General features: G+C 38.5%; 2 protein-coding genes across 6 annotated transcripts in view; one reads left to right on the top strand and one right to left on the bottom strand.

The window, feature by feature from the left end:
* LOC126184238 (lipoamide acyltransferase component of branched-chain alpha-keto acid dehydrogenase complex, mitochondrial) overlaps window positions 1-9514 on the bottom strand; it is a 95536-nt gene extending 86022 nt beyond the window's left edge. The window contains exon 1 of the mRNA XM_049926607.1: window positions 9310-9514. Coding sequence (XP_049782564.1) covers window positions 9310-9378 — 69 coding nt within the window. The 5' untranslated portion in view covers window positions 9379-9514. The remainder of the gene's footprint in view (window positions 1-9309) is intronic.
* Window positions 9515-9882: 368 nt separating this feature from the next.
* The window catches only part of LOC126185187 (arfaptin-2), a 53625-nt gene continuing 35833 nt past the window's right edge, over window positions 9883-27674 (top strand). The window contains exons 1-4 of one of the 5 annotated variants that reach the window (XM_049928049.1): window positions 9883-9920; window positions 10282-10468; window positions 19121-19297; window positions 24440-24549. In XM_049928049.1, coding sequence (XP_049784006.1) covers window positions 10288-10468; window positions 19121-19297; window positions 24440-24549 — 468 coding nt within the window. In that variant the 5' untranslated portion in view covers window positions 9883-9920; window positions 10282-10287. Of the gene's footprint in view, window positions 10469-19120; window positions 19298-24439; window positions 24550-27674 lie in introns of all 5 variants that reach the window. The other 4 variants (XM_049928047.1, XM_049928048.1, XM_049928051.1 and 1 more) reach the window with 4 other exon arrangements.

Raw genomic sequence — 27674 nt, 5'->3', positions numbered from 1 at the left:
TAAGATGCTATAATTTCATTTTACTCAGGCAGTTTGTGTCATAGTTTGCAACTAATCTTCTGTAACTTTCTCTTAGTTCCAACTTACCTGTCCACAGAAACCTTGTCAAACAACATTCCAGTTCAACAGAGAACATTTCTAACAAATTGACCATTTCTGATAGTTTTGTTTTGAACACATCCTGCCATCTACTGAACACCAGTAGAACATGTCCAATAAATGCTTTATTTTTTCCACAATGAAACAATGAATAACCTGGAAATTTGCATATCTGTACATCTACTGTCTATAGAAATGAGTTGTAAGCAGTCAGTTTAAAATAAATAATAATATCAATTACTAAAAGGTAGATAAAAACAGTGAAACTACCACTAGGTGCTAAAAAGTTGGACGTCAACGACTCTTCACAGAACAGGGGGTTCACAGGCTTGTCTGCTCCGTAAAGTAGGATGATGGTGATCTGTGGCATTTCTGCCAAAAGAACACAATGTTGGTGCACGCACAAGTGTTTTGGAGAACATCATTCATTGTACATTGTGAACATAGAGCTCCGCAGCAGATCACCCCACATGTCTTCACACATTGACCCAACAACTTCATCAATTGTAACTGGAGTAGGCACTAGACCAGTGGGATTCGGGTCAACGGAAGCATCTGATTCCACTCGTCTGCTTTGAACCATGACATAAGGGTGTTGTGGTGTGTGACGTCATTACGACATGGAGTTTGAGTTGGTTGTGTTTGTAGATGTCGTTGTGTTTGATGGCGTCTCTCTCTCTCTCTCTCTCTCTCTCTCTCTCTCTCTCTCTCTCTCTCTCTCTCTGTGTGTGTGTGTGTGGGGGGGGGGGGGGGGGTTAGGATGGCGGGCCAAAATTTGTTGGTGGTAAAGTGTTTGTTTTTTTGGGTCTATTTTTCTCGAGTTGTAATGTTTTGTGTATTGAATGTGTTTCAATTTAGCTCAGGATGTTTGGGTTTTCAATTTTTGAGGTGTTGTGGTTTTGTTTTTCATAGATGTAGGTGTTGGTTTTTTCATATCAGTAGTTATAGTTGACCTGTATAGGTCAAGGGAAATGACCGATTCCAATTTTCATATTTTTATATGTGGGTATAGGTGTTGTGGTACCATCAGCTGTGGCCAAGAGAAATGTCTGATTCCAATTTCCATAGTTTTTGCTGTACACGTGAGTGTTTTCGTATCGTCAGCTGCCGTTGACCTATATAGGTCAAGGAAGGTGTCCGATTCCTGCAGATTTTGTAATTATTTTTTTGTTCATCTTGTGTATTTTGGGATCGTGGTGTTTTTTTTTTTTTTTTTTTACTGTTATATTTAGCTTGTCGCCTCCCTAAAAGCCCTGATTACCCGCAGTTGTCCTGTTAGTTTGATTGTATTTTTGGAGGGAGATGTTATTGTCTTATTTATACGTATTTTCGTGTTTGTTGCCGTGTGTATGTAGTGATATCATAGGCACCATATTGGAGACGCTTAGAATAGCCATTTCCACCATATTGATGACATCATGGGTCAAAGCAGACAGGTGGAATCGGACACTTCCATATTCCCTGGGATTTGACTGTTGATCAATGGACACTTGTCAGATCTTTGGATGAATCACATTTCTGCTTCAATAGGTTGATGGTCGTCTTCACAAATGCCATCACTGAAATGAACGGCAGCTCAAAACATGCAGCAGACCATGGGTGCAGGCTGGTGAGAGCAGTATTACACTATGGGAGACATTTTCCTACACTTGCATGGGACCTGTGGTAGTAATCGAAGACACACTGAAAGCTGCAATCAATCTGCATCACTTCATGCTTGATGTCTTCCCTGACAGTGATGTTATCTTTCTGCAGTATAACTGTCCATGTCTCGGAGCCAGAACTGTACTTCAGTGGTTTGAGGAGCATTATAGAGAACTCATGTTGATGCCTCAGCGATCAAATTCGCATGATGTAAGTTCCAAAGAACCCCTCTGGGTCACTATCGGGCACCACCACCTCATACGCAAATCAGTGGCCCTTTATTTATGCGAATTACATGACCAGTGTGTAGACATCTAATTCCACATACCTCCACAAACCTCAATAAACTGCCGGGTCCCTGATACGCATATTCAGTGATGTATTTCATTCCAAAGATGGGCAAACAAACTATTAGGCAGGTGATCATGATGTTTTGGCTCATCAGTGTATGTGTCAACACATTTGGCTTGGTGGGTCAGTAATAAAGTGCCAACTACAGGTCCAAAATTTATGTCACTAATCACTTCTTTCATCTGTGGCAATGTTAGCTAATGTGAAAAATGTTGAGTTGCACTGTGGTATGGAGTCTGGGTTAAACTGTAGGTCCTCCTGTAACTGGCTGAGTAAGTCAGTTCACAGATCAGAGGAAGGCAACAGCATACCACCTCCAATAGGACCCTGCCTAATACAGCACTGTGGTGTTCAAACTAACCTTTGGTTTGATGGCAGCTGTACCTTATTCACAGCTGAGGAATGAAATCATTTTGGCTGATAATCAGGAACGAGGTACACTGACACAAGTATTTGGTCTCACCAACTACAGATTAATGTATGTAACTTGCAGATGCCATTCTTCCCACTGACTCTTTAACTCATCACTTCTTCAACAACTTTGTTAAGTTTCAATACACTGCACATCAAGCCACAGGATTTTCCACACATACTTTCTTGGCTGCAAAATCTGTTAATATAGGCCCTATTTCTCTGAATGCTCATGTTTTCTGGAACCCAGCAGATTGCACATGTGGCTTTTACATCAACTACACACATTGTGTGGTGTAATACACAAAGCAGCTATTAGAGTTACAATATTTTAAAAATAATTGTTACCTTCGGAACTGGAATACAAACGGGGGACAACTTAACTGGGAATTCTCTCTTGAGGTGTAATGTATAACAGTGATGGGTTCTCATATTAGGTGTCTATACTACATACAATTTTGCAATAGTTGCTCAACTGTTGACAGGGATGTAGCAAATGGATCGAAGTGCTTGCTTTCATAAACATTGCTTCATTTATATGTGAATGTAAACTTTTCCGAAGAGTAATACTAGTGAATGTCGTTTTCAGGTTTCCAGCAAGGTGGCAGTGTGAAAAATCACAAAGTTTTCATCGGCCTCATGGTTAGGCCTTAAGGGACTGAACAGCAAGGTCTTCAGTCCCTCAGCCAAGAGATATTTCATCTGGAGTTAGTGATGCCAGCTAGAAATGTGACTGAATTATGGAAGTATGTAGGAGTGGTAACATCGAGGCAATCAATGCAATATTGATTCCAGAGATGAGAAATAGTTTAAAGAGAAGTAAAAGTAATCACTCTGTCTAGTACATAAGTCAGAGCAGACAAGGGGTCCCCCATGGTTCACCTATGGCGAGAGGAACCCCAGCTGCATCTGACCCCTGCCAACTGGATTATGGGAAAAGACAGTCACGGGGTAAAGAATGCCTTTTAGCTGGGAGATTAATAATACAGACAGCTAAAAACGTAATGGGCATCAGTTGGATCAACAATAATAAAATAAGGTGAGAGAAATAAACATGTCTGGAGGTGGGTGGAGGCTCAGGCAGGTGCTTCCTGGGGCTCTAATCCAATGGGGACTGTTCCTCCCACAGTTTACCCAACCTAGATCCATTCCAGTGAAAGTGTTACAGAGAAATGACACCCATTACACATGGGAGTGATACCCCTAAAATGGAAAATACAGAGTAGCCAAAAAAGGGACTAACCACATATAAATGCAATTAAAACACAGTAAAATAGGGTTGACCAAGGCAGCTGACAGAGAAGGTAGGGTTAAGGATCTCCCAAACCCAACATGTGTTTGGAGATGCCCCAAACTGAACTAGAAAGTAGTTTGAAGTTATATCTGAGAATAAAAATCATTTTCACGTAGAAAATGGAGAACCAGTTCATGTTTTCTGTGAGTAGTCTGCCAAAATTATAAGCAAAGAATCTGCAGACAGCCCGGTTAGCATGGAGAGCCAGGAGGATGAGCGTTCTATCAGGATGTGAGACACTGTTGCTAAGGCTCTGGAACCACACTGTAGTGCTGGCTCATTACAAACAATAAAACTATGGGTTAATCTGGTATGAACAGTCCAGGACTCTAACGAGAGCCCAGTGCAGCAGTACTATTGTGGACTTTGTCAGAGAGCACAGTGGCCCACCAGATGTTCCATCTCCAAATAAGGAGGGGTCTTATTTGCACCCACAAATATGCACCTAGGATTGTCAAAATGAATGTTGGGTACATTACAGGGTGACAAGAATAACATAGGTAAATAGCCGGGAGACAGCTCATTGAGTCACTCCAAATTAAAAAGCGGTTGAGGTCTCTTTAATAAAATGTAAAGCTCTGTTAAAGACTATCAGCTCTGCTTTAAAAACACTACATGTTCCCACCAACAAATGTTGTTTCTGATCAGTGAGGATGTAAAAGCATATTCCATCCTATCCATGGTTTTAGAGTAGTCAGTGTAAATTATGATAGCAGCCTCATACTTCTGAAGAACTGATAGGAACAGACAGGTAGACACAAGAAAGTCATGTGCATAAAAATTTATGCCCTTGAAGCAGATTGGTCCTAATTCATGGTCTGGATACTGATCAAGGTGGGAGGGTCTTGTAGGGCAGGTGGGTGAGTAGGAAAACACAGACAGCACATTCTGAGGGAGTTAGGCAGAGGTGCCATCAGAGGGCTTTGAGACACATTCTAACTGTAATCCCACCTGAGGGAAGGTATCTGGAGTCGATGCCCCTTGTATGCAAAAAGAATTTGTAAGTTGGTTGATTAGGAAACTGCTGGATGGTGATTGCATTAATGTGCAAGAGTTTGTACCATCCGAGTTGAAGAGGGAAGATTTCCACTTTGTCAAGGAGACTGGCTACGGGAGTAGTCCAGAAGCCACCAGTAACATCTTACTCCACTATGATGGAAAGGGTAAAAATAATTTCAAAGCAAAAAGTGTCACTGAGCTGGAAATCTGGCAACCATAGTCCAATCAGGACAAGACCAGGGTATGGTAAATATGGAGGAGAGTAGTGCGCTCTGCTTTCGAATGCAGCTAGTCTTTGGTTGACAAATATGGAGCAGCCACATCAACTTTTTATCAAAGAGGAGCCACAAAAATTGGGACTTCACAACAAAGTTCACGTGCTGGATATCCAAGTAGAGATCTGTGTCAAGATGGAAAATGGTACGATGACAAAAATGCATGACCTGCGTATTCATGGGTAAGAACTGGAAGACAATAGAAAGTGTGCCAGTGGATGCCCTTCAGAGGGTGCCTTGAAATTGGCATTCTGCCCAGACTGCAGAATGGGAACTAGACCAAATACAAAAGTCATCAACACACAGCACCACTGGTTGGATAGAGGTCACTTTCCCATCAATGGTGATGAGGAAGAGAGAAACATTCAGTATGGAGTGCTGCACGACACCATTCTCTTGGACCCATGGGGAGCTGACTAATGTACCTATTCTATCCTGAAACAACCAATGAGATAAAAAGTGACGAATAAAAATTGGTAGAAAGCTTCAAAAGCCACACTCATGGATGATAAGTTAAACGTGATGTCGGCAAGCACTATTTTATCTCTTACGCAGGTCAAGACAAACTACAATGAGGTGCTGATGTCTAGAAAAAGCCCATCAAGATTGCTGATTCCAACCTTACAAGATGGTTGGTTGTGGATTGTTCCTCGTAGAAACCATACTATTAGGAAGACAAAAGCCCTTGCAATTCAAGAACCCAGCATAATCGTCATGCTACCACCCTTTCAAACAGTATGCTGAGTATGTTGGTGAGGTTAATCAGTTAGAATCTGTCGATGGACATGTAGTTTTTGCCTGATTTATGGATTAGTACAATGATATTATTTCGCCATTATGAGAAGACAACATTTTCTATCCAAGTGTGGTTGAAGACCCTAAGTAAACAGAGCCTTTCAGATGCTGGACCATCTGATTATGAACCAAATCAAGACCTGGGGCCATTTCGTGTGACAAGTCAAGAGCATGGAACAGTTCCTTATCAGTGAAAGGTTCATTATATAATTTAGCATTATGGGGGTAAAAATGTCTTCAACATGCCTTTCATGCATTCAAAAAGTAGCCAGCTGCGCACATTGTTGGAAAGTGGGTCATAAGGTGTTCAAACAAGAACTGATGCACTGGTAGAAATAGCCCTATGAAAGAAGAGACCCAGAACAGTTGATGGCCTTTGCACGCCCAGAAGACTATGGATCTTGGTCCACACCTGGGTTGAAAAGGAATAAATTTTCAAGGAGGAGATGTAGCACTCCCAGTATTCCTTCTAACTTCATTTAAGTAGACAGTGACCCTTGGCATGAAGCCACTTAATAGCAATGAGCGTGGTCTGAGGGGGATGTTGCTTGAGTCGTTGCAGGGCCCTTTGAAGATATTGAATAGCTATTGCAATGTCTTTGGTCCACCATAGCATTGGTCCACAGTGGAAGAGGTCTGTAGAAAGGGGAACAGCAGCTCCAGAGGCAGTGAGTGATCACAATGGAGACATACCCCACAACATTGTTAACGCAATCTGATGCTGAGGGAATGAAGGTGATAGCAATGCTTCACAATTGACAGCTAGCTCTTTGAAGAGAAGGAGAAGAGGAGGAGAGAATTTATTGGATTAAGTTGGTTCTCTTAAAAGCGTGTCAGTCCCCTGCCTGAAGGTAATTAAATGTTACAAATGATGATAGCTGGGGTCATTCAGACTCTCATGCTTCCAATATGATACTGAGGGGAATCCACTCACTGATAATATCTGTGTGAACCAATGTACAAACTGCTCCAGATGCTCTCTTGGGGTCAGTATGGTTCTGACGGAACGCAAGGCAAACTCAAGAGGTTGAAGAATGGTCGTCAGTGAAATGCGTTTCTTGGAGGACAACACAGATTGCAGAAACAGAAGAAATTAGTGGTTTTAGTTCTGGCAAGCAAAAATAATATCCAGTCTAAATAATATCCATTCTCACTGCATTGAATTATCCTGTTAAAAGTATTCTAGTTAAGCATGTATGACCAGAAGGATAGGTCATGCCCCAGGGTCACTGTCTGTACCAAAGGGGATGAAAACAACAATGAACATTGATTCAGAATGGGACAGTTTGGAGGGGTATGGCACCTCTGGCGTCACAGGAGCGGCTTTCTTCCATGATTTCTTATTTTTCTCTTTCACTACTTTTCACACTTGAGAATCTTGTGAGGGCTTATCCATCATTGGCATAGCAACCAGAGATGAGTGGTCAGCCCTGGGACCCACAGTCCACAGCTCCTTCAGCCACTGGCAGCTATCCATTTGCTGGGCTACAGACTTCTGGGGAGAGGGTTTCCTAAAGGGTGCCCTGTTGATGGTACACACCAGATGAGGATACTGCTTCTCCGGCTGAGTGTAGGGAGCCGAAGTTTCTGCAGATGATCTACATCTACATACATACTCCGCAAGCCACAGTACAGTGCATGAGGAGGATACCGATCGTTTCCCTTCCTGCTCTACTTATAGGTACAGCAATGAAAAAACAACTGGATATATATCTTCATATGAGTCCTAATTTCTCATTTCTTGGCTGTCCTTAGGGGAAATGTATGTTGTTGGCAGTAGGATTGTTGTGCAATCAGATTCAAATACTGGTTCTCTAAATTTTCTCAGTATTGTTCCTCAAAAAGAATGTTGCCTTCCCTAGAGTGATTCCCATTTGAGTCCCCAAAGCATCTCCATAACACGTGTGTGTTGTTTGAACCTACCAGAAACAAATTTAGTTATCCGTCTCTGAACTGCATCGATGTCTTGCTTTAGTTCAACTTCTTGTGGATCGCAAACACTCAAGCAGTGCTCAAGAATAGGTTGCACTAATGTCCTATATATGGTTTCCTTTACAGACAAACAACATTTTTCAAAAATTCTCCCATTAAACTGAAGTTGACCTTTTGCCCTCCCTACCACACTCCTCATATGCTCATTCCATTTCATATCGCTTTGCAACATTACACACAGATATTTAAAAGATGTGACTGTATGAAGTAGGCCACTACTAATGCTGCAGTCAAACACTATGGCTTCATTTTTCCTACTCATCTGCATTAAATACACTTTCCTACATTTAACGCTACCTCTCATTCATCTCACTAACCATGAAAAGCAACAGGATATAGGGTTTCCTGTCCACTCACTCACCGAGCAAGGTGGCTAAGACAGCGTTACTGCAGTGTTCTCATGTTTGGGAGAAGAGGGGTTCCTAGCCCGTCTGGCCATCTTGGCTTGGGTTTTCCCAAGTTGCTACTGTGAATGCTGGGATGAACCCATTGATATGGCCATGGCCGACTTCCTACCCTATCCTCGCCTACTTTGTATTGGTTTTATAAATGTATTTCTTATTTCTGTGATGTCTGATATGTCCGATACTGTTGTGCAGAATGGTCTAAGGACGAATAAATAATTTTATTTACGCCACTGAAAAAGGAAATCGAATCGAGCAATATAAGTTACCCAGGGGGAAAAAAGCGGTGAAGTACAACCTCTTGCCAAATCTACGGGAAGATTGCCGGTCAGCAGTTCGGTCCGTTTGTACATAAAAATTCACCGGAAAACACTGACGTTACCTACACATTAAGCATGCATATAACTACAGTGGATGGACAAAAATATGGAAACACCATACACACAACACATTACCATGTCTTAATACGGTATAGGGAAAATACTGGCATCCAAAACAGCTTCCAGTCGTCCAGGGATGGATAAATACATGCCCTGTATGTTTTCAAGGGAATAATATACCATTCTTCCAAAATAGCGTCAAGTTCAGGAACGATGGTACACGTAGATTGCGATTACGCACGCTCCTCTCCAAAGTAGAACACAAAGGCTCAATAATATTGAGATCGGTTGACTGTGGTGCCAGGGGAAGATGCGATAATTCACCCTCGTGTTCACAAAACCAGTCCTGCGCAATGTGAGCTGTTTAAACAGGGACACTGTCGCCTTGAAACACAGCATCACCATTAGGGGCAAACACTGAACCATGGAATACAACAGAACAACCTGTAGGCTTCGTCAGCATCTGCATTTATATTCAAGCATGCATTTCGCGCGGTGTTTCCGTATCTGAATCATGAAATACAACAAAACAACCTGCAGGCTTCGCCAGCATCTGCAGTTATGTTAAAGCATGCATTTCTCGCGGTGTTTCCGTATTTAAGTCCAACGCCTTGTCCATAAATACATATCAAATGCGCCACAAAAATTCAAGAAGCTGTTTTTACCCTTATAGGAGCTTTCCCAGAAATGTTCTTAACTGTAGATAGGCTCAGAGTTTTTATGTACGTTGCCATAGTTTGTCTGGAATGTACGAAGCTCAATCCAAATCAAATTTAGAACACAATTACGCGAAACAACTTTCAAAACAAACAACTAAACACCAACGGGTGTAGACATTTCTAATAGTAAACACTTCCTGTTTCCTTATCATCTCCTACACGTGTATTCAAAGATATTACCATTGTTAAATTACTTCATATTATCTTAAAAAAAGACCGCCTTAATTGTTTCCTTTTTCTCTGCAGGAAATTAATGTGAACAAATTACCCAAAAAATTCGTTTATTACGTGATTTTGGAAGCATTACAGGTAATTCAAGTATTGTAAGTTTTATTTTCCTTTTGTTTAAATTAAATGTCAGGATATTTCCTCGTTGCCTTTGTTTAATTGAGATAAAGTTGCATTTGTTCCTGGAGCAAACAATTCTGCGACGTCTACATTTTCAAAATATTTAGTTTTCTATTGGCACATCGACTACCGTCATCTGCAGAGCAGTACTGCTCATGCAAAACTGCGTGGTGTGACGTCATATTGGTTGGTAGAGGGGCTAAGCGTTTGTAAGCAGTTTGTTTTGTAGTTCATTTTGAATTGCAGAAACTTATTTAAAATTACTGAGTTCGGTTATTGGTTTGTGATTTTTTAATATACTGTACTCAAATATTATAGTAACTAACCGGAGAGAATGACGTATAGGTTAAACTACGTACGAAACGGGCTGGAATTATGTGCCATTTTTTACTAATGACATTAAGAGGTTTTTGTGACAGTTTATACGCCGTGGCAATTCCATTGCTTGTATCGTAGACAGTTATCATCAGCCTTGAACGTATATTCATTTATAATTATTTTTTTATAGTTCTTTGTAAATTTCTTCATAACGTTCATTGAAGAAAATAAGACTCCGTTGAAATGTCACAGGCTGTTATGCCTACAAATCAGATGCGTGAGAGCCCACCAATGGAGCGGAATATACACGAAATGCTGAAGGATACGCCGGTGATGAATGATAGCAATACAGCTGTACACTCAGGAACAGCTCCCCCGACACCGCAGCGTATGGGCTTTATCCAACACCCGACATCGTTACCTCTAAGTCAGACTGCAGGTAAATATCACCAACTGTTATTTGAACTTTATTGCCTCATTGTTAAGAATATTTTATTCGTTCCTTCGAGTATTAGTTACATCACGACACTCAATGTTTGTAAACATAAACATCGTCTGGTGTTAATTACAGATGACATTATCTATCTGTCAAAATCATCATAATGATTTCGTGTCAGAGACTTAATGTTACCTAATGATATCCGAAACATCGTTAAATGTACATTCACATGTGCTTTGTCTTAGGTGTCATAATACTTACAAAATGAGATGTGTTGTCTCTCGCCATTATAAATAAGAACACAAAGAGAATGAGATGCACACATTGCAGCACAGAGGAGTTTTTCAATTTGGTGGTACACAAATGATTTGTCTTCACAGAAACATAGTAGTTGCTTGTGACATGATTCCTCCATTGAAGTGAGGTGGTTTGTTCCATGTTCATATTCCTTGGATCATGCAGCAGCACTTTTTCTTGACCTATGTGTGGAGTGTGGCATGCTATGGGTGTGAAACATGGACTCTCGGGACAGAGGAAGACCAGAAGCTAAATTCTTTTGAAATGTGGTGCTATAGACGCATGCTCAAAATAAAATTGATCGACAAGGTCACAAACTAAGTGTTTCTGGAAAGAGCAGGTGAGAAGAGAAGCTTCTGGAGTTTCATTGTTAAAAGAAGAGTGCAATTTACAGGCCATCTATTAAGACATAAAGGACTCCTGAACACAATCATAGAGGGATATGTTGAGGGAAAAAGACCAAGAGGAAGACCACGACTGAGGTACATGGATCAAATCGTGAAAGATGTTGGATGTAACACCTATAAAGAAACGAAGAGAAAAGCTGAAAGACGCACAGAATGGAGACAAGCTGCCATTGTAGCTGTTGCAAACCAATCCTTGGATTGACCACTATTTCTTATCAACATACACAAGTCTTTAATGTATGTGTACATCAAACATGGAGACACACCTGTCTCAAAATATGATACCATGTGTTGTCAGCCTGAATTTAGGTTTCAAAATGATCTCTCAATAGAACATGCTATTTTTAAATTCACGAAACAGATTTCACGAAATTTAAGTGGCAAAATATTGGCTGTATTTTCTTTGACCTGTCAAGAGCATTTGATTGTGCAGCTCACTGCATTGTCCCAGTAACTACAAATGTTATGGAATCTGAGATCGTGCTGGTAACTGGTTTTCATTCTATGTAACTAAAAGGATACAGAGTGTTGCAGTTAAAATGCTTGAGGGGTTTTCTTGACAAAACATCATCAGAATGGGAATTCTCAGTATCAGTGTGCCACAGAAATTAATATTGAGTGTGCTCTTATTGTTTTTATATATGAATTATATTTAATTATATATGCAAGTAGCAAAAATAGTTTCCTTTGCTGATGATGGAAGTATTGTAATAGTCTAATGGAGTAACTTCAACACTAAAATCTGAATAATTTCTCCGAAATTAATCACTAGTTTTCTGCCAATGGACTTTCACTGAATTTAGATAAAACACTATACATAGGGTTCATAGTATCGGAAATAATGCAAGAGGATAAATCCGTAAATGAAACAAAATATTCTAAATTTTTGGATTTTTATATTGATAAGAAACTAAACCAGAAGTTGTCTGTGACAGATCTCTTTAAACCTCTAACATCTACATTAAGGATAATATGTGGTATCTGCTCTGGAATGCAGTTTAAACATTTGTGCATACTGACGACAATCTCACAGTCCATTTACTCCTTTATGAAGTGTAGCAATAGCCAATCACAGCTTGAACACAATGGTAACATTCATAAATATAATACTAGAGGGAGACACCAAGCAGTGCGACACAGTCATGAGCACATTACAATAGGATTCAGGAGGACGATGATTCAGATATTCAAATCTTTGTCCATCCAACCAGATTTAGGTTTTCCATGATTTCTTTAAATCACTCCAGGCAAATGCAAGGTTAATTCCTTTAACAGGACACTGCAGATTTCCTTTCTTATCCTTGAAAGAACTGGAGCTTATGCTCTGTCTATATTGACCTCAGTGTAGACGGGACGTTAAACCCCATCATCCTTCCTGGAGGGAGATTTACACCATCCATCACTCACTCTTAGTGTGGCACAGTAGGGAGTGAGATATTCAACCATAAAAATCTTTGGATAAAGGGGAAAATCAGACAATGAAAAAGTTCTGGATGGAATTATAACAGTATTATGAGAAGGGTAGATTGCTGTTCACCATATAGAGGAGACGTTGAGTCGCAGACAGGCACAACAAAAAGACCGCTTTACATTTAAGCTTTTTGTCTAAAGGCTCCAGAGTACAAACACACACACATTCACACAAGCACAACTTGGACACACATGACCACTGTCTCTGGCTGGAAACAATGGCCATTTGTGTGGCAGTTGTGCTTTTTGTGTGTGTGTGTGTGTGTGTGTGTGTGTGTGTGTGTGTGTTATTTTAGAAGAAGGCTTTTTGGCCAAAAGCTTAAGTGCATAACATTATTTTTGTTATGCCTTTCTGCACCTCAATTTTTCCTCTGTTTGCTGTCTAGCTGTCTATAATTTTCATAATATTGTTGTTATTCCATCCAGGACTGTCCATTGTTTGATTCTGCCTAATGGATTTTTTTTTCCATCCCACAACCCAATACTGTTTTCATTTGTTCCTATTCTCTAATGCATTACCTTAATCAGTGTATCTCCTTTTCTGTTCTTCTTTCCTGTGTCTTTTCTGTTGCCTTCAAAACCACACACACTCTGACTTACGAACCATGCTGTATCAACAATCTATTCTGCACACGACACGTGACTGTGTGACTGCACAGAATGTTCGTGCAGCAGCTCATAATCACATTCTTCCTGCCTATATAATTACTTCCATACCTTCAAATTAGTTATACTTCCTCACTCAGTGTCATGTATGTATGTGTGTTATTTTCTGTACCTACCTGTGCCATCTGAACTTAGAATGTTGATGTTACCTCCACCTCCCCCTTTCTCCCATTATTCCAGCATGCACATACTAATTTCATTTAATCAGTGTACACCTGCTGTCCACTCTCTTTCCACACATATCCACCCAACAACCTGCAGCACATTATTATTGTCTTTTTACTTATTTTTCTCTCTGATGTCATTGCATTTTTACATCTGTTTTAGGTAGTTTTCACTATCGGCCATACTCCCTCATGTTTCATCTTTTTCCCCATACTTTATTCGTCTTGTGCCTGTTGTGAATTTTACCCACATATTTTTACTTCTTTTATGCATTTTTTTATCCTCCACCATGGATACTTGCTGCTATCATCTGAGCCAATGCAAACAAGTTTCCTATGCCTAAACAGAACTCAATCCCACATAGACTCCTCCCAACCCACCCCAAAATGGTCTGTGTGACAAATGTCATAAACAACATGGCAACAATAACATCATAATCATTACTGCTTTCTTTTCCAACCGTGCTAAACTAAAAATCAGTCTGTCACCACAACCAGGGTGTTTCTTTACATTTGTTGGCTTCACCAGCTAATAAACAGACTGTTAAAATATGCACCAAAATGTGACATCACAGCAGCCATTAATGTTATGTTACTGGTCAAAGGTGAGTATTAGTATCAAATATAAAATATTCCTCTTGACCCAAAGCTGTGACCACCTATCTGGTGACCTAAAGAATTAAGTAGACCAAAAAATTACCCTTAGATAAAAACGGAAATCATATCTCATCAATAATACAATAATTGGTCAGCATGTTGCCATATTTTTTGCTGATAATGTGTTCTATAACTCTATATCTAACTCCTCCATCATAGCGAGAGGTCACAGTTATGTTCTACAGGACATACCAATAACTAACTATCTCTCTCTCTCTCTCTCTCTCTCTCTCTCTCTCTCTCTCTCTCTGTTCAAAAATTTTTATACATTCAGAATTTTCCATTCATTGTCAGAGTAGACAATTCATGAAGAGTGCAACTCGTTATTATTTCTGTTTAAAGTTAACGCTATTTCCAAAAGATGGTTCTGGTTAACAACCAAACTTCAGGAGGCAGTAAATTAATAGCAAGGCTTTGATCAGGATGTCCAGTTGCTTAAAGAGCATTCTGCAAGAAATTATTTATATATGGTACTTCAGAATTATTGTATATTATTCTACTGCAGTGAAATGGTACCCTTGTTCCCTCAGTAACTGCCGTATGTCACTTTTTGTTAAGTTACAACACTTTTAAGAATATAACATTTTACAAAAGCTACACATTTTATGTCAAAGGGAAAACCACAACCTCTGTGCCAATAACAATTTTTATTTAGCCATCTGGTATCACCATTGTTTTCCTATGCAGCTGATTTAGATGTACAATGAATCAGTTCTTAAACCTTATCTAAGAAATTTAAGTTCACTATAGCTGAAATAAAGTACATTTGCGGTTGACAGATTGCACTGGAAAAGTGCGTATTTGGGGGGGGGGGGGGGTTATTGCGATGATGAATGTATAGCTTGAACTACATGACATATCAGTGTACATGATAATCTTATTTTTGTGTTGAGATTTGTTGGCTTCACCAACTCACAATCAGATTATCACATTTCAACGTAACCTAGAGCTTGGCCTAAGTGAAAGATCAGTCTGTCACCACAACCAGGTGTTTTGCTGTAGCATTTGTTAGCTTCACCAGCTTGCAACCAAATGGTCATATTCTGACCTAGCCTGGGCCTCAGGCTTCGCTTCCGGTCAGTCTGTCTGCACATCCCAGTTTTTGAAGTCACCAAAGAAATATCAAAATCAGTAAACAGTCTTAAAATTCACAACAGTCATATCATTAAAAGTTATTCTGATGATGTCCATATCAAAAACAAATGTAATCAACTCTAATCTTCTGCTGAAAGAAATAATTAAATCCAGTGATGCTCATTGGCCGCCAATGTCAATGAATTGCCATCATCCTCACACAGTGCAAGAACTGTCAACACCGTAAGTTCACTTCGAAGCATGATTATTTTGTTAATTTTCCACAGCCATATTACAGAAAGTCACCTTTGTAATAGCTCCTTGACTTGGGTGCCCTCTTTAGTTCCTGTGACATGTGGAAGCTGTTTAGCTCCTAAGCTGATGATTTATTTGATAATGAGGATTAGATGGTTTGGTTTCGTAAGTTGTAGAAGTTCACTTTTCTTTAACAGGCCTGAGAATGAATTTCTTGTTAATCTGAAATCAATCATGTAAGAAATAGATTTGACAAACTTGGGCTACTAAAGAGAAACTATTATAGCACTTCAATTAATGTTAGCAATAAAAACCAAATTACTGACTGAAATATTGATTATGGTGTAAGCTCCAAAACTTTGTTAATAGGTGTCCCTTGTATTTTCAGTGTTCATTGTCTATGCATTAAATACCATCTATGGACATTCATGTTTTGCTCTGTTCATGCACGAAAGCACTAACTTAGGCTTTTTGTTGACCCTCCTCATATAGACTTTTGCGCAGTTTTCTTCCTTATAAAAATGTTCATGTTCCACAGTTAAATGGTGTAAATAAATACTGATCAATCAGAATATCCCTTCTCCCAAAGATGTTTGCCCACCAGGATATACTGGAGAGCCCCCAAGGAGTTCAGAAAAGTAGGAGAGAGGAGTTACTATGTTTTGAATTGAAGTCTTAAGCCTGGTCAGATGTGTGAACAAGTAGAACAACTGCCTGAAGCAAGTAGAGATCAGGTCCTGGTCTGACACAGTTTTAACCTGTTTTCATTATCATATATAAAATCAAATTTTAACTGCCTTCTAATTTTTATGTACTTGTAAACTTGCCTATCATCTGTTGGGCATGAAGGTAGCTCAGTTAAACAATTGACATGTACGACATATTGTATACAAACACTGTATCAACATGATTTAAGGTACATATAAAATAAAATTAAAAATATATATGCTGCATTCTTGAAAGATTAGAACTATGTACTGAACTGTAACTGGAATCAGGATACATGCCAAAAGACAGACAGTACTATTGTTGTTGAAGCTGGAATGGAAGCTGTGACCTTGACCATATGTTCAAATGACACTACCAAAATTGCATGGCCCAAGAAAATGCAGATGTCCATGGCTGAATATTAAATTACTGCAAAATTTTAATGCAGTATAAATTCGACACAGCAAGTACATTACCAGAAGTAAAATGCTTCAGTCCAGTATGAATAATATTTGTTGACCATTAAGAAATGGACCTTGACAGTTGGTTGAAAAAAGATCCTTTATTTATGTAAGTATGAATTCATGCAACAGACTGACCTGAAGCGAAGCCTGAAGCCCAGACTAGGTCAGAATATGACTGTTTGGTTGAAAGCTGGTGAAGCTAACAAATGCTACAGCAAAAAACCTGGATTACTCAGAAGTTTTCATTAAAAAATAGTGCTCTTTAACAATATCTTAAAGTGATTATATCTTGTTCTGTTATCTGTATAAGACATCAGTTTAGATACTCAGGTGGTTTCTGTATTGAAAATTGACATTGAGATCAGTTAAAGAATGAAAATTGGTAGATAGTTGTGATACCAGCATATTGTCTTCTTTGTCCCATTATACACTCAAAAAACACCCCAAAGAAATTATCTGAATGAAATGGAAATTGGTAGATGTGATGTACAGGTATAGACAAATAAATGATTATAATTCCAAAAATTTTGAATGATTTATTCAAGAGAAAGATCTTCAGAAATTGAGCAAGTCAGTAACGTGTTAGTCCACCTCTGGCCTTTATGTAAGCAGTTATTTGGCTTTGCAGTGATTGACAGAGTTGTTTAATGTCTTCCTGAGGAATATTGTGCCAAATTTTATTTATTTGGCATGTTAGACTGTCAAAATGATGAGCTGGTTGAAGGGCCCTGCCCATAATGTTCCAAGCGATCTCATTTGGGAAGAGAGTCAGCAAACTTGCTGGCTAAGGTAGGGTTTGACAAGCACAAAGATGAGCAGTAGAAATTCTCGCTGTGTGCGGGTTGGCATTATATTGCTGAACTGTAAGCCCAGAATTTCTGGCCATGAAGGGCAACAAAATGAGGCATAGAATATCATCGACTACCACTGTGCTGTAAGGGTGTAGCAGATGACGAACAAAGGGATCCTGCTATGAAAAGAAATGGCACCCCAGACTATTGCTCCTGGTTGTCAGGCCATATGATAGGTGACAGTCAGTTTGGTATCTCACCACTGTCCTGACATGTCTTGGCTGGTCATTAGGGCTCAGTTCAATTCGGAACTCGTCAGTGAAGGCAATTCTACTCCAGTCAATGAGATTCGAGCCCAAAGATTCAGCTGGAGATGCCCTGGGTAGCTGTGGAATGCTAACCTGGCTGTCGCCCACCACACGACCCTCCAGCCAGGAGTGATGGTCTAGGGTGCCATTTGTTTTCATAGCAGGACCCCTTTGCTCATCACCCATGGCACCCTTACAGCACAGCGATATATCGATGATATTCTACACCTCATTTTGTTGCCTTTCATGCCAAACCATCCTAGGCTTACATTTCAGCAAGCTAATGCCCGCCCACACATGGCGATAGTTTCTACTGCTTGTCTTTGTGCTTATCAAACTCTACCTTGGCGATCTAGGTTGCTGGATCGCTCTCCAGTTGAGAACACGTAAATCATTATGGGCATGGCCCATCAACCATCTTGGGATTTTGACAATCAAACACACCAGTTGCACAGCATTTGACACAATATTCCTCGGGGACATCCACAACCCTTATCAATCAGTGCTAAACCACATAACTGCTTGCATATGACATACATCTACAGATTTTCACCCCATTGGGAGAATTCCTTCATGTTGCATCATTTGTTAGTGTATGTAAGAGGTACATGGTGTGTGATGAGATGTTTCCATTTCTGTGCTTGTGAATTTTCTCATTCTCATTTTTAAATCACTTTGGATACATTCATTTCATGCCACTAGCCATTAGTTTTTCATTATATCAGTTTCTTAATTTATATCCCCATGTCATGTAAAAAAAATTGAACATGAAACACTCCAATCGACAGACATCAGGTGCAACATGCTAAATCCTACTGCAAACACACAAAATGTTGTCTCCCTCCTCCCACCCCACCCAGAAAGCAATACTATGAATGCAATCACAAAAACTCTTTGAAACAAAAGTTGTGATCAAAATCATATTATTGTAAAGTATGTTGAAGCATTGCATGAGAACTCTCATTTTGAAGGTGAGAGATAGATATTGTTACACCTCCTTACCGGAACAAAAATGTGTGTCTTGTAGAGTCGAGCTTACGGTTATTTATCTGTGTGCATACATATACACTTCAGAATCTAAAACTGTATGATAATTAGAACACAGATGTTGACTTAAAATAATTGACTGACATCTTGTCTAGTTTAAACACTATGTTATGTGCTGTTGGAAAGTCTGCTGGCTGGTTCACTCGTTGGCTTGTTGTGTAAATCTGAATTTATGTAACTTGGTCATCAAAGAACTAACATCAATGATGCAGTGAACCTTCCTAATCAGTCGCATTAAACATTTACGTATCATTGAAAGTGGATACCACATCCAGTTTACTGCTGGCAGCCTGTTTTGATTGAATTCCTTGTGTATTACCTGTATGCTTAAATATTTGTTTCAGCCCCAGCATCAATGACATCACCATCTATGAATTCAACGCAGAATGGTGATCCTCAAATCATAAAAGCCCAACAATCAAAAATTGAAAGTATAAAGAACTGGAGTATTTCAACATACAAATGTACAAAGCAGCTTATGTTTGAAAAATTGGGAAAAACTTCAAGAACTGTGGATAAAGGTGAGAATTTCAATAAATGTAAAGTCAGTTTGAATATTTTCAATAATAAAATGACCGAATTCTTGTATCCCATAGTTGAGCTAAGCTTCTGGTCTGAGAGCCACTAAGCTGTGTGTAATGGAATAAAATAATAGTTATGATTAAACCTCAAATGTGTAATGCAGTTATCATGTAGATGGTTACAGTATCATAGTACTACTCCATGGCTTTTATATGAAATATCAAGTACACGGAGATTGGTAGATTTAATTATTCCTTCAATTTCTTGACAATTTGATGCAATTTACTTATTCATATACATGTTTTTTATTTCTGTTAACAGTGCCATTACCAATTTTGAATACTCTAAATCCACAAATACACATTGTTCATATGAAAAGTTGTTTTGTTTCTGAATTCATATTGGCATATGTGCTTCATAGTTTACTTGAGTGCTTTTCTAATGTGGGTTTAGCAACTTTTATCTTTTCAAATTTGTTTTTAATCATCATCACTGTAATCTGTATTATTTCAGTGTTTCGCAGTGCTCGAGCAGTTAGCAAAAAATATATGCTTGAATGATATTACCCTTACAATTAAGCAAATAATCAGTGTCTCACGTCTCTCACTCCTAAGCACTGGTATTATCTGGCTCCTAATAATTAAGATGCTTCACAACTATTATGTCGGTTATGATTTATGATTAAATACTGGACGATGCTGAACTCTGATGACTGAATCTAACCTGAGAATTTTACATAAAATGAAGTTGTTATGTAGTTTGCAGTTATATTTAATAATCAACAGAGTGAGTCCTGTAAAACTGAATGGATTATTTTTCTGTTAGCTGTTTATTGCCTTCCATAATCTTGAAATTTTTTGGATAATATTGTGATTGAAAATGTTTGATGAAATAACTGAGAACTATATGGCATGAGAAAAGTTAATTTGTGTAAAATAACTTTTGTTTTATTGCTAGTATCCTCCTTTGACATAAGTCTCCAATAAAAATTAGTTAGAAAGAGTTTAGCGTTGTTTTTCACATGTGTAGTAGATATGGAACTAATTAATGATGTCAGTGTTTCATTGTTTCTAAGTTAATATGTTTGCACTTTGGTGCTGTAGTTTGTGAATAGTATCATAATGACCACTTCATAATTGTTTTCTGCATTTACTGGTGGTTCAGCTTTGTTGTAGGTATCTTTTTCTGGACAGTACATAGTGAAGTGGCACACCTGTAAGACACTGGCCTCATATTCAGCGCTAACAGGGTTCAAATCTCTGCCAGGTCTTTCAAATTTAATTTAAGGCAAATTTCGAAAAGGAAAGCCAATTTTCTTCACCCTCTTGTCTACATTGAACTTTGGCACAATTGTAATAACTTGATCATGACTGTGACATTAATCTCTGATGTTTCATATTGATTTTTGAATTCGTTTTGATAATCTTAAAGTTTGATTTCAAAAGAAATACAGTCTTGGTTGCAGGGAAACAATACTTTTATCGACATGTTTTGCCCCTCTGGGGCATTATCAGAAGATCTGCAAGGAAAAGAAAATAGTATTCATCAGGGTATGGTCCTGTCCTGCAGAGCTTTACTGGAAGTTTAAAAGATTTACTAAAGACCGTACTTTAATATAAAACAAAATTTGTTTTTGTCACATACTATGAGAAATTGATACAGCTACCTATACTTACTTCCAAACTTTACTTTTAAAAAAGGAAGTTTAAATCTGGATTTAAGTAATAAACATTTATAAAAATTGGTTGTGCATGCTTCTTAAAGTACATGTCTAGTGCTAACTATTTGTAGTTAAAACAGGGTGCTATTCAGATGAACATTTTAAAAACTGATAGCACAGAGTTGTAGTAAGTTTGGTTTCTGGTAATCAGCTGGTCATTAAGGACTAACTCTTCATCTATATGTGAGTTCTTTACTATCTCAATTTCCTTAAGGTGGTTTCTCTTTTTGCCTTTGGAGCTTGGTGCAAGATTTGAAAATTATGTAACACATGCAGAACATTGCTTCACCTCCCCATTCATAGTAAGGAAACTAGATTTAAGCCCTTAGTAGTCCCTTGGGCATTCGTAATATCCCAGTTTATACATGCCTGAGGCAGAATATTTATTGCATTACAACTGTTCATTGTGTATGTAGCGGTGTTGCATTTTATCCTGGGTTGCGAATGTTATTCTGCCATCATAATTTTTGAAGAGTTTCTTAAATTGATATGAGATGTTCCCCAGAAAAGGAAGAACAATGAACTTCATCTACTTCCTTATTTATTATTGCTGTTTGGTCTTTAAACAGCTTACCTACTAATTTAAGGTTATAGCCATTATTTTTAGCCACGTGATTCACGTTACTTAGCTCGTGGTTGATAGCTGCTGGGCCTAGTGTATGTCACACAGACAGTCGATCATAGATTTGTAAAACTCAACTTATGTTGCTAGGGGAGGCATGCATCACCTGTGGTAGGTTTACGGTAAATATAAAATACAATACGATTATCTGTAAGCTGGATTTCTAAATCCATGTAGTTGTGGTCCCTGCCTGGACTAATAATGTAGTGAGTGAAGTTCATTTTTGGGTGTAGAGCATTAAATTCATCTCTCAGTAGGGGAATGCTTTCATTAGAGCCTTCAGAAACAATTATTACATTGAAACTTCCTGGCAGTTTTAATCTGCCTGGAAGTTTCATATCAGCACACAATCTGCTGCAGAGTGAAAATCTCATTCTGGAAGTTATTACATTGTCAGCATAATGACAGTAAAACAGAATTTATTTACTAAGACCAGGGCCTTCAATAAAATATTTACATTCAAAAGGCAAGGCAACCGGTAAGACAACTACGCATCAATAATACATCCTCCAATTTATACATGTGATTATTAAAGGAGTAATCATTGTATGTCAATACTACCCTAAGCAGTGAAATCAATTCTGGAACCTCATCGGGTTTGAGTTGACCGTGATTAAAAAGATTTTTTTGTGTAACAGTTATCGTATCCTCTACATGAAGCCTCTTTATGTCGAACACTTTGGTGGTAACACCCTGTCTTTCAATTTCTGAACCAAATCATTTCTGTTGGAGATATAAAAATTGTGTTCATGAATGAACGTTTTATGTATTAATTGCAACAGGAATATGGAGGAAGATTTACCAGGATTGCATATCCCATTCACCATAGGACGTATAGAGGGGTCTTGCTTGTGTGTCTTAATTTGCGCATGAAGAGCAGGTGCTTTCAGAGTCATTGCTTTCATTCTGCGTTGATTATCTGGGCTAATTATGTTACTGCAGCCTACAAGGCATGTTTTATGCTTCTTCACATAATTTTGTGGTGGATCATACTGTATTTGTTTGATGTTATTTGCTCCAAAAAACCTTATCGTCTTAGCAATAATTCTTATATATAACGACCACAGTATTACCGTTATCCGTTCGGACAGTCATCACTTCACCAGACTTAAGCTTTTTGTTGATAGAACTCATTATTGCATAGTCTTTATTCTTGGACTTAGTTTGGAAGGCTTTCTCTATCAGATTGCTAGCTTTAATGTTATTCTGAGTTTTTCAGTCTTCTTATAGACTGCAGTCTCCAAGGCTATTTTTAAGTCGAGTACCGACTCTGTGGCTACCCTGTCATTTAATTGTGGCTGAATATTGTGATTAATTCCATTGCTCAATAGTTCTTTCTGCTGCACATTAAATTTGATGTGTATCATATTTACTTTGTGTTCAGTGAATGGAAATACTTCATTCTTATTGCGTGTATGACTGTGGGCTGACTGGCAGTAAACTTTCCTAGCTTTCAAATTTTCTGGCAGTGTCCTTGTGTTATCAGCTGACTACTTACCCAAATTGTAACATTTAGAATCCTCAGCATTTCATCTAACTCACTGTCATTAAATAGCTTTGCTATGCCCATATAGGCAACTAAAGCAAAAACTGTAAGCATATCGTTTTCTTGATAGAGGCATCTAATTTTGTTGTTGGTAAGTATTCTAGCACATTTTTGCATGGATCTGTTAAGATATTGGTTCATAGGTATTTGTGAATGTAAATAGGAATGTGATTCTTCAATTTCTCCAGGCGTATTTTAAGACAAAATAAATCTGTTTGTTAAATCTTATGCTCAAAACCCACAGTTTGATTGTAATCAGTTTACTAGTAACATTATTGTTGGTAAACACTCTTAATTTGATTATGTGGCAGTGTACTCTAGTGTGTAATCCATGTTAATACATGTGGCAGCCGTTTCACCAACAAATTAGGGCAGCACTGCCTGTGCTAAATAGCAGATACATAAAGTACTATATGCACATTAATTAATTACTTTTTTTTTTTTAAAGTAAAGTTTTCAAGTGAGTACAGGTAACTGTATCAATTTCTCGCAGTATGTTAGAAGTAATGGTAAGGAGGCGAATAATGCGCACCAGATAGGAGAACATTACCTAGTCAACTGACAAGTGAACAGCATGTGTTATGCATGAAAACTTCTAGGTCTGATTGAAATGAGTTATTGCTTAATGCACAGATTATGTTACGTGGTTTCACAACCTGTAAGTGTGGTCCCATGCCAGCTCTGCTTTTTCAACTAACTCTGATGTGTTTAAGGTAAGGTTTGCAACGAGCATAAATCTTTTCATGGTTTTCTGCCACACCTTAGTTCTCAATAGCTGAATTGTACCGTTCTTTGCCCAGCAGGTACAAACAATGGTTCCCATAGATGTGACGAATACAGATTTTTGCAGTATATGGAAGTAAGGTCCTTAGTAAATCTTTCTAATTTCCAGTAAAGCTCTGCAGGACAGGACCATACCCTGAGGAATGCTATTTTCTTTTTCTTACAGGTTTTCTGATGATATCCCACAAGGGCGAAACCCATCAGTAAAAGTATTGTTCCCTCTGCAACCAAGATTATTTTACTTTTGTAATACTGCCCATGGGTACTGTACCTGATACGCCATGGAGAGGGAAGAATGGTTAAAATTTGAAATACCAGTCTGAAAATGCATCTCCCCCCCTCCGTCCCCCCCACCACACACACACACACACACACACACACACACACACACACACACACACACAAAATCACTAGTGCAATTGTTCACATTGCTAATTTCAAATAATGGCTTTTTTTTTCTTTTTGTACAGAATTGGAGGCTCAGATTGAACAGCTGCGAGACACTCAACGGAAGTATTCAAACATCTTGAGACTGTCTCGTGCCCTTGCCAGTCATTTCTATCATGTTGTACAAACTCAGGTAAGAAAACTCATCATTAGTTACTCACAATTTAAAATACGATAACCTCATACCCTATCCCATTTGTCATTTCTCAAAAGTGAATGTGTCTGCTATAAGTTTCAGGTTGAGAGGTTTTGTTTTTATTCATCTATATTGCTTGCAGTTTCATTTTTTAAATTCTTTTTGTTGCAAGTAAAAAGACAGTTTGGAATGGAAAGGTAGCTCAGGTAATAACAGGACCACATTCTGTGAAGGGGGAACGACATACAAGACACTTGAGTAATTATTGTGTGCTGCTGCAGCATTTGAAATCTTTTCCAAGGCTTGGTGGCAGACATTTTGGAAAATGCTGTTTGGTAAAGTTAGAGAATCAGTATTGGAAAGAAGACTGTAGGACAATTCTTGTACCTCCATTGTGTATCTTCCATAGGGATTGTGAGAAGATGAGAGTAAGGTGCACACCAAGGTGTATAGATTTTTTCCCCCTTGACTCCATATGCAGTTGAAGTAGGATAGAAAATTACGAATACTGATATGAAATATCTTGTCATGCTCTGTATTGTAGCATGTGGAGTTATACTTTACAGATGAAGCCAATGATTATAAATAGGTTATTTGTCAGTAATAGATGGCAAGATATGAGCCTGAGTCAGAATATAGCCTTGATTTAGCTGTAAAAATCAGCATCTTGAAGTGGAAAGTTTAAGTTCACTTTTACATAAAAGATATGGGCAGTCTTCCATTGTAGGTTCCAGGAAGTGTGGTATGATGGTAAATGCAATATTGACAACTGTAGCAATATTGCAACTCCACTTTGAGGAGTATATGAGGCAGGAGAAATACAGTGCAATTGACTTTAGTTTTAAGGGTGAGCAGTCAGCAGACATACATCTGAGGATGAAGACCAAATATAGGGTTTCCTGTTTGTCACCTCAGTATGAGTATGAAGCACTCTCATTGCTCAAAATTTTTATGTTAACATCCATTGATACATTGTCCCCTAATGCCTATACACTGCAACTACTACTACTACTACGACTACAAAATTTTGCTTCATTAAATCGAGTGATAAGAGAGAGTCTAATTAGGTAACATATAGTGAAATTGATACAGAATTGAAAATCAGTCATGTGTCTATGGACTTTGTCTTTAACGATTTCCTAGATGGCCATAAAGTTTCTACGTGGCAGAGACCAAAACATCTTACCTCTCAGTTAACGGGATGTCATATGGATGCCTTTGAAATTTAGCTACAAGTTTTGGAGACTGAAGGACTTTGTTTCTTTAAATGTATTGGTTCTGTTGATGGCTATTGGGCACACTACATTAACCAGCACCCAAACAAACAAATAAGGAGCTAAACATTTGTCTTTGGTAAACCCCAAGAAACCCTGTAAACTGTTGATTGTGCCCTTTTGCCACTGCACGGATGTAGTCCTGCACCATTGTATGCCTAGAGAACATACAGTAAACAGTGAATCATATTGTGATCTACTTATGGCAACTTCAAACATACAATCAGGTCAAAACATTTCAGTTTGCTGGACACAGCTATATAATTACATCTCTCCTAAGAGTCTTCTGGTACATTTTCTCTGGTGCTTCGGCAGATATTTGCAATTTTGTTTTTGCAGCGTGTAACAGGAGTCAGCCCGAACAAATACTGCTCATCACATCTTTCATCCAACACCCTGCGTCGATGGAAAGCGTCAGTTTGTTTCCCCGTTACAAACAAAATGATTTTTATAGTGGAATTTTATTTGTCCATTTGACAGAGCGGTCCCCAATTAGTCTAATGCAATATTCGTTTTAACAGTGTATATTAACAGGAACAGTAAAATATAAGGAATAATGAGTACTCCAGCAGTGACATACCACCTTCGCCTGCGCAGAATGCTAAATAGTGCAGAAGCGTAATAGTGCTGATTATTCTTTGTGTTTCACTGTTCCTGTTAATACATATCAGTGAAATGAATATCGCACTAGGTTAATCTGGTAGTGCTCTGTTGAACTGGCATATTAATTTCCAATTTCAAAATTGTTTTGTTTGAAACAGGAAACAAACTACTATATTGCGTCAATGCTGGCTTTTGTAAGACAGAGGTGATGAGGAAAATTGTTTGGGATGACACCAGCTACATATTGCAAGAACAAAATTGCAAATATCCCCCTGAAATACCATAGAAAATGTACCTGACAACTCTTAGGAAAGATACGCTGTATATATTTTTTCCTCTCATGTGGCACTGAGATATCAGTAAAATAGTAAGAGACTTGGATCGACGGCATTAGAGGCAGTGGTGAATACATTTATCAAATCTGTCATAAATATTTCATGAATAAAGCATTTATTCAATTTATATTGTGACTCTCATTCATATTTTCTTATATGGAATTGACACAAGAGAGATTCAATTTTAAACATCACGCGTGACATTCTCCCACCTAAAGTATCTCAGCTCTTGTTGATAAACACCTCCAACCAGTTTCACACAGACGTGCTTTCCATATGGATGACATGAACCATTTCCTTTTTCAACCATCAACTATCCCCATGCTCTTACCACCCGGAATGCTACTCTTCATTGTTTGCACCACCTTCCTACACACATCATCTCCCACGCCCTTGGTCTGGCCACTGTCAAACACTACCTCCCAACGTTACCTTCTGACTCTAAAACCACCATCTTAATCTTTATACGTCTAAACTACCTATATCCACACACATAACTATTTGTTCATTGGGGGGAAGATATACAAACAAACCAGCAGCACGGTCTTGAACACCTACATGGCACCCACCTGTACCAATCAGTTTATGGGCCATTTAGAGGAAACCTTCCTAGTCTCCCAAAAACCTTGTCTGTTTCAGGGTCATTGGCAATATCTTCATGATTTGGACATGTTATCATTCCACCACAGCTCCAACACATACTTTCCCATGTGCTTCATTGTATCTACCTCAGTGCAGTGTACAACTTTCCTGGACATTGACCTCCCCCTCTGATGGGTTTAATCAAACCTCCATTTTTGTAAAGCAAACACTACAACATTGCAGTTTTAGGTTTAGGGTGTTTGAACTATGGTTTTGGGGTAAAGTTGGGCATGAACAACCTCGTTTGACACTGCCAAAACTGGCAAGC

This window comes from Schistocerca cancellata, chromosome 4 (assembly GCF_023864275.1).
Source record: "Schistocerca cancellata isolate TAMUIC-IGC-003103 chromosome 4, iqSchCanc2.1, whole genome shotgun sequence".
Taxonomy (NCBI): domain Eukaryota; kingdom Metazoa; phylum Arthropoda; class Insecta; order Orthoptera; family Acrididae; genus Schistocerca; species Schistocerca cancellata.
This window is presented reverse-complemented; position numbering and strand designations above follow the sequence as displayed.